This window comes from Bison bison, unplaced genomic scaffold (genome assembly GCF_000754665.1).
Source record: "Bison bison bison isolate TAMUID 2011002044 unplaced genomic scaffold, Bison_UMD1.0 scf7180017864370, whole genome shotgun sequence".
In the NCBI taxonomy this organism is placed as follows: domain Eukaryota; kingdom Metazoa; phylum Chordata; class Mammalia; order Artiodactyla; family Bovidae; genus Bison; species Bison bison.
Genome location: NW_011494942.1, coordinates 14,858,199 through 14,866,538, shown reverse-complemented (window position 1 = coordinate 14,866,538; position 8,340 = coordinate 14,858,199). Strand labels below are relative to the sequence as shown.

Sequence of the window (8,340 nt, the reverse complement as noted above, 5' to 3'; positions counted from 1 at the left end):
CCATCTATTTCCCATGAAGTGATGGAACCGGATGCCACAATCTTCGTTTTCTGAATGTTGAGCTTTAAGCCAACTTTTTCACTCTCCACTTTCACTTTCATCAAGAGGCTTTTGAGTTCCTCTTCACTTTCTGCCATAAGGGTGGTGTCATCTGCATATCTGAGGTTATTGATATTTCTCCCGGCAATCTTGATTCTAGTTCATAGACACAGCTATTACAGGTTTAAAAAAAAGTCTTATGGTTATAAACAGTGCTTGAATTTTGGAAAAGTTCACAGAATTATTCTGATCTCTGAACTGTTTATTCCTGCATGAACAAAGGTCCTTAGACTTTCAGATATCTTGCTAAACAAAGATTCTGGATATGAGATAACTAAGACCAGCATTGGTGTTACTGTCTCTTTTAGTCCTTCCACACTGTCAGTCTCTGTTTGCTAATAGGATTTTATTTTTAGTTAAAAGTTAAAAGCACCTGGTCTTTTGAAAAGACTCTGATGCTGGGAAAGATTGAAGGCAGGAGGAAAGGGGACGACAGAGGATGAGATGGTTGGATGGCAGCACCTACTCAATGGACATGAGTTTGAGTAAACTCCAGGAGTTGGTGATGGACAGGGAGGCCTGGTGTGCTGCAGTCCATGAGGTCGCAAAGAGTCAGACACGACTGAGCAACTGAACTGAACTGAAAAGCACCTGGAGATTTAGAAGTCTGTGAAAGATTTACAAGAAGATAAAAGTTCCATGATAATCATCATTCTTGGTTTCCAAATGGTCAGAGTCTTTCCCTTTTCACCCATTTCTGCTTCATCTACTCCAACATACGCTCAAGTCCAGGAGACAACTAGGAAGAGTTGGAGAAAAACTGAAGAGGAGTCCAGAGAGAAGAACAAGACTTGCTAGAGGGATAACTTTCAGTAGAAGAAAGTGGATGAGATCTAGTGTCCAGGTGGAAGGACTGGTCTTGGGCAGGAGCAAAGTGCAGTTCATCCATTGTTGCCAAATGGAAAGCAGAATATTTAGGCATGGGTGCTCTGGTATGGGTAGGGAATGAGAGCTGCTGGCAATTCTCCTCTAATTGCTTATTTCATCAGCAGGTGAAACAGAGGATTGTAGAAGAGAGTTTGAGAGTTTTTAGAGAAAAAAGAGAAAGTATTAAATGGCTTTCGAATAGCTATCAGGGAAGCCCTATGGACTAGGGAAATGTAGTAGAACTTTTTGGCAGCATAAAAGCCTCTGAGATTAATGATCATAAATTTAGAGGAAAACCAATCCGTCTATGGGGTTGCATTGAGTTGGACACGACTGAAGTGTTAGCAGCAGCAGCAATCAGTTGGTCTGGTTGTTTCCCTCTGGAGACACTGAGATGTCCCACATAGATGCAGCACAGGTGCAGAGAAGATTCAATCACAGTGGATTTTTCCAAGTATACAAGAGTATAAGGGAATTGAGAGTGTGTGTGTGAGGAAGGGATTAAAATGATACGTGGTTGGAATTTAAGCTGGGGGAAAGAGTAAAATAAGGATGAATGATAAGTTAAAAAATAAGAAAAGGTGGTGGGATAGATGAATTACAAGTCTCAAAAGATGTGTTGGTGTAAGCTGAAAAATAGAAGGTTGTGGTTGGAGATGGTGGTTCTTGAAACTGAGTTTATGCGAGGCTTGTAATTACTGCTAATGACCAGGTGTGTAGGGGCTGATCACTAGGATGAGTGAATGAGGTCAGGTGAAGGACAGGATTATTGGAGGGAAGTTGAGAATTGAGAAGCTTCAGTGCTGGAGTCATCATCTATGTGCCTGTTGAAATCAGCAAGATATAAGAATAATGTTGGAGAAAATGACTGCTAAAATCTTCTAGGAATGAAGTGGAGTAACTCAGGGACCAGTTACCTTACAGGTGGTATGTTCTGACAACACAAGAGTCAGGAGTCAAAACTAGAGTCAAAGAGTCATATTTAGATTAAAATTAAATCTGGAATTGGGATTGAGATGGAGAGCAGACTTTAAGATCATAAAACCTAATGATTTTGATGATTTGAGTTAACAATTTTAATAAGTGCTGAAAGAAGTAATATATGTTAAGCCCTTAGAATAGGGATGGTATGACCTATGAAAAGAGTCAGTAAGTGTGGGAGTGGTGATAGTGACCATCAAATGTATTCTTTGTTCTGTCTCTTTCAGACTGTTAGAAAGTGGGGACTTCCCTGGTGGTCCAGTGATTAAGACTCTGTGTTTCCAATGCAGAAGGTGCGGGTTCAATCCTTGGTCGAGGAGCTAAGATGCCACATGCTATGCAGCGTGTCCAAACAAAACAAAACAGGCCATTAGAAAATGAACATTGTTAAAATGTAGAGAAGATATTGCACATTTGCATGTGTTCAGAAATAATTATGCATACCAGAGAACTTTGAAAGCTTAATGTATAAAAGGGTATTGTTTTGTTCTATTTCTTTGAATATTCTGTGAGAAAAAGTATTAGGACTCTGCCATTTTTAACAGCCACCCACTCCCACCACTTGCTTTTCACACAAGAGAATAAATGAATCTTAGCAATGGTTTTTTGAAATTGTTACCCTATTTATAAAAAAATAGGGACTGCTCGGGAATTCATGACTTTATATGATTCAGTTCCTTTTCCAGGCAGATTTACAGTGGAGGATTCATGTAGAGAGGAAAAAAAGATTGCAAAGACATGTTGGGACTAGACTCAGAAAGACCCTGCAAGCCACTGTAGTTGGCTTTGAGCAAGCAAGAAAAGAGCTTAATTCTTCTGTTTCATCATTCTCTGATTGAAGGACATGATGGGGGAAGATTCGAGACTACAAAATCAGTTAGGTTACTATAACATCCAAGTAGACCTAAGAAATACCTAAGTTAGACCATAATAGCCATGTAAATGAAAAAAAGAAAAATTCACAGAAGTAACAGAAAACCAAGCAATTGAATAGAATCCTGAATTCTTGGAACATTTCCTTTCACCTCTGCCACTCTTCATCTCTATTGTTCAGTAAAGTGTATTAACATATGGGTCTCCTCAATTAGAATGTTATTTCTCTATGGCAGAACATGTATAATGATGTATGTATTGCTCCAGGTCCGGTCTGCAAAGGACCACACTGGAGAAGAGACTACCCTCTGAGGTGTAGTCCCTAAGGGTTGGACTCTTAAGACAATCTGGACTGAAGGGGCGGCAGATTAGTTGGTCTACAGGTTACAATTCTCACCTCTGGTGCAAGAGGTCCCAGATTCAGATCCTGGACAAGCCCCCAGGATGATAGCTAACGGTGAATGGTGTCAGATCCGTGATCTCTGAAGAAGATTTAACTCTGGGACCAGGGACCAGGCTTGATCACTCAAGAGCTTTTGTAGAGCAGAGTTTTATTAAAGTATTAAAAGAGACAGAGAAAGCTTCTGACATAGACAATACAAGGTGCCCGGGGATCCCCACACAAGCTCCCGTCCTAATTACACGCGAGGAACCCTGGGTATTAATAATTGGGGAGGGCCAATCAGTTGACTTCTTTTGGACACTGGGGCCACTTTCTCTGTGCTCACTGAAGCCCCTGGTTTGCTTTCCTCCTGATCCACTACTGTAATGAAACTGTCTGGATGAGCCAAACATTATTATGTCAGTCATCCTTTAAGTGGCAACTTTCTCTGTGCTGTTTCCTCACGAGTTTCTAATCATGCCAGAGTCTCCCTCGCCCCTTCTGGGGAGGGATATATGGAACAAGGTCCAGGTCTCTATTTTCATGAATATGGAACCAGCTCTTTTTAATGGAACAAACTAAATCCTCAAGTGTGGGCTGATGAAAAATTCTTTGGGTTGAGGACAAAATGCTGTTCCTATCCTTATCAAGCTCAAAGACCCTCACCTATTTCCACATCAAAAGCAGTATCCCCTAAAGCCCGAGGTTAAGGAAGGGTTAATACCCATCATTGAGAATTTAAAGGAGCAAGGACTATTAATTCCCTGTAATAGTCTGTGCAACATTCCTATTTTGGGTATGGAAAAGTTAAATGATAAATGGAGACTAGTTCAAGATTTACAAATAATAAATGAGACTGTGGTTCCTTTTACTCATATGCCAAAAACAAATGGATTTTCTTGTTTACAAGTCTATGTCAGAAACTTTCTCTATCCCTTTTTATACTTTAATAAAACTCTGCTCTACAAAACTCTTGAGTGATCAAGCCTGGTCCCTAGTCCTGAAGTTAAATCTTCAGAGATGACAAATCCAACACCGTTCACCATAAGCTATCATATTCATCCATCAAAATGTGAAATCAAACCAATATTGTAAACCAATCATCAACCAATTAAAAATAAATATTTTAAAAATGTGTTCATTTGAATACAGAGTATTTCAATTGTAATTGCTCAAAAAAATGTTATCAAGGGAATAGACATAGGGAAAGAAGGAAGAGCCAAGGTGTCACCTGAAGGAGAAGAAGCCAATGTCAGGGTCAGTGGGACAGAGCGCTCCTAGTATCTGAAGCTCTGCAGGTACTTGTGCAGGTACAGCAGTGCCCTTAGACTTAAGTACAAATTGAAGATGACATTCAAAGTGTATTCAGCAAATTCTCCTTTCCTGACCTCCGTTGCAAACTTCATGAATACAATCATTTGTCCCAGCAAGGTAAGTGCTTATTGAAACCAAAGAAGCTTTTAGGAACAGATCTTCAGTTGTATCTCAAAGAAGGAAAGAAATGAAAACAGGCTGCCATTAGAGAATACAATGCAGTCCACCTTCATTTTCTAAGAAATTTTTAAAATTCAGTTAAAAGTCATTTTTAATAACTATTATTTAAATTCTACTTTTACAGTCTCATTTCACAAAACTAGGACACATTAAATGGGATGATCATTTTATCCAAGAAATTATAACTGATGGTAATTTTTATTTTTCTTTTTGCAAGCCTAAATTATTCAAATTCATGATAGAATCCCACATTTCTTTGTCTTATTTGAGTTGGTCCCTGGTGTCTGTATGTTCTAAATTATAGGCTGTTACTCCGAAGTGGAGTTAGAAGAGCCCAGAGGCTTTTTTTCATCTCCAAGATATCCACTGGATTATAGAGGAAAACAGGAATGTTCTTGGGTCCTCCGAGTTTCACCAAGCAGTATGGCAAAATTTACAGTTGAGTATCTGTTACTCCCTTGGTCTCATATGTGTCAAGATTCAGCTCTGATTATTTATGAAGAAAACCACAGTGAGAGAAGGATGTCAGGTAAGGCTTAGGGGCATTTATATGTGCGCTTTTCCTGTGTAAGCAGCATAAGATCAAAGGGAGAGTTAAACTTGGCAATAATACGTCTGAAATGTAATGTAATATATTCATGTAATGTAGGCATATTTTTTGGAGAAGGCAATGGCACCCCACTCCAGTACTCTTGCCCGTAAAATCCCATGGATGGAGGAGCCTGGTAGGCTGCAGTCCATGGGGTCACGAAGAGTTGGATACGACTGAGCGACTTCACTTTCACTTTTCACTTTCATGCATTGGAGAAGGAAATGGCAACCCACTCCAGTGTTCTTGCCTGGAGAATCCCAGGGACAGGGGAGCCTGGTGGGTTGCTGTCTATGGGATCGCACAGAGTCAGACACGACTGAAGTGACTTAGCAGCAGCAGCAGGCATATTTTTATGCGTTTATTTTTAGACATATTTAATATTTTCAAGTTTGAACTTATAAAACAGGTATACTAAAGGTTGAGTGGGTGTGTTTGTATGTATGTGTATTTAGGGGGAAAAAAAAGGCAAGAGAGCCCATCTTCAAATGTAGCAGAACCATACCAGAATGCCAGAAGTGTGTATATGACCAAGGAGGGATTAAGATAATTAAAAATCATGTAGGACCTAGAGTGCTGAATTTTAAAATACAGCAAAACACATTAGGCTTTTAAAATGGTGGAATTGAAAAGTTTGCTAATAACATACCAACTGTCATTTCATTTCATGTATGGGCAAACCTATTTTGTTTAGCAAAACAAACTTCCCACCTCTTGTTTGTATAGGTATAATACAGGGTTTTTGGCTCTCAGTAAAGAGGAATGGCGCTAGTGGTAAAGAACCCGCCTGCCAATGCAGGAGACATAAGAGATGTAGGTTCGACCCCTGGGTCAAGAACATCCCGAGGAGGAGGACATGGCAATCCACTCCAGTATTCTTGCCTGGAGAATCCCATGGACAGAGGAGCCAGGTGGGCTATAGTTCTTGGGGTCCCAAAGAGTCAAATATGACTGAAGTGACAGCATGCACAAAGCAGGAGGTGGGAAGGTGCTGGAAATAATTTGGTTGATGGGGACACCTGGAAAGAAAAGTTTATGTATGTTACTGTGAGTGTAGGTGGTTGACACACAAATGTGCGTGCATGATTCAGGAGTATATGGAAGCCAGGGAATTGCTTTGAGGTTGAGATTGTTTTCTTTGGAAAAATTGAGAGATTGAATTATTGACTTAGAAGGCACAACCATTTATTTAAAGATTCTTTCTTTAGAAATACTGTCTCATTTAAACTGCAGAGGAAACCATTAACTGGCCTGTCCACTGCACATTTTCCCCCTATGATCAGATCACCTCCCCATCCACCCTGATTGAAATGGCTTGAGGTCTCTTTGTAGCTGCAGTGAGATCCAGAATGCACAGTATGACATTTGCCTCCCGGTCCCTTAACTCATCACACTCCGCTCTCAGGGCCCTTGTCCATCTACCTCTCCCAGCTCTTCAAACAGCTCTTCTCCATCCAGTCAAGTCTTGACTAGGATGTGCTTTCATTTTTTTATTTGACATTTTAAATACAATTTTAAAGATTACTTTCAATTTACAGTTATTACAAAACAACACATCCTTGAGCCTGTCTTACACCTGAACAGTTGGTACCCCTCTCCCTCATCCCTCTATTGCCCCTCCCCCTTCCGCACTGGTAACCACTAGTTCATTCTCATATCCATGAGTCTGCTTCTTTTTGCTATATTAACTAGTTGTGGAATTTTTAAATCCACATATAAGTGATATCATACGAGTATTTGTCTTTCTCTGTCAGCATAATGCCCTTCAAGTCTATCAATGTTGCTGCAAATGGCAAAATTTTGTTCTTTTTAAATGACTGAGTAGTATTCCTTTATGTGTGTGTGTGTGTGTGTGTGTATCACATCTTCTTTATCCATTCATCTATTAACGGATGCTTAGGTGCTTCTATATTTTGGAGAGTGTAAGTAAAGTGCTATGTACACTGGGGTGCGTGTATCTTTTTGAACTGGTGTTTTTTTTTATTTTTTTGGATATATACCCCAGGAGTGGAATTGTTGGGTCATATGGTAGTTCCATTTTTAGCTTTTTGAGAAACCTGATACTATTTTCCACAGTGGCTGTACCAACTTACATTCCCACCCACAGTGTACAAGAGTTCCCTTTTCTCCTCAGAGAACACACTTTCTTAATGAGGCCTACCTGATTGATGTGAATCACATCACCTCCCACCTCTGTAATTCTTAGTGGCCCTTCTCTTGGCATTATTGTCTTCTAACCTATGATGTTGTTTCATGTTTTCATACCTATGTCTTCCCTATTAACATGAGCTTCTCGAGGACTGAAACTTGTCTCTTCGTGTCAGGAATCCCATGTTTAGAATAGCCCTGGATACACAGAAGGCATTTAGTAAATGACTGACTGACTGAAAGGTCACCTCCTCAAATAGACATTCTAAGTCTGAAGGACCATCAACTTTCCCTCTCATGGTCTTTTTCTATCATATTCTGCTGTTATTTCATGTGTAGCAGTGGTCTCTATTTGAAATCATCTTCATTTACCTGACCAAAATGAAAGTGCCATGAGAGCAGGGATCTGGCTATTTTCTTCCCCTCCTATATTTTCCCAAATTGAAGTAATAGAGACTTGGAACATTTGTTTTGCATGAATGCATACTACTAAATTTGAGCCTCTTTCACCATGCCTTTAATCTGATATTATCAATTTAATCACTTTTACTTTGTTTAATTATTAATGGGGATAATTTTTTTCCATTTATTAGTTATCTGCATTTTCAAATTCCTTGTTACTACCGTTATTTTTAAATTTGAGTATTGATCTTATAATTGGTTTATAAGGGCTATATATATATGTGTGTGTGTCTGTGTGTATATAATTATATAAAACAATTTTTCCTTTGTCATAAATTACAAGTACTTACTTATAAGGTTATCATTTGCCTTTAAATTTTGTGTATTTGTATGTTGATATAAATATTTTTAAATTTATTAATTTAAATATATTTCTATGTATTTTCATCTTTGATTTATCTCATTGCTTTTATTTTTAAAAATTAATTTCCCAACTAAGGTCAGA

The 8,340-nt window shown here is 39.0% G+C and overlaps 1 protein-coding gene across 1 annotated transcript in view; it reads left to right on the top strand.

The window, feature by feature from the left end:
* OVCH1 (ovochymase 1) overlaps positions 1-8,340 on the top strand; it is a 93,839-nt gene that overhangs the window by 45,893 nt on the left and 39,606 nt on the right. The window contains exon 15 of the mRNA XM_010856036.1: positions 5,001-5,225. Within this exon, the coding sequence (XP_010854338.1) occupies positions 5,001-5,225 (225 nt within the window). The remainder of the gene's footprint in view (positions 1-5,000; positions 5,226-8,340) is intronic.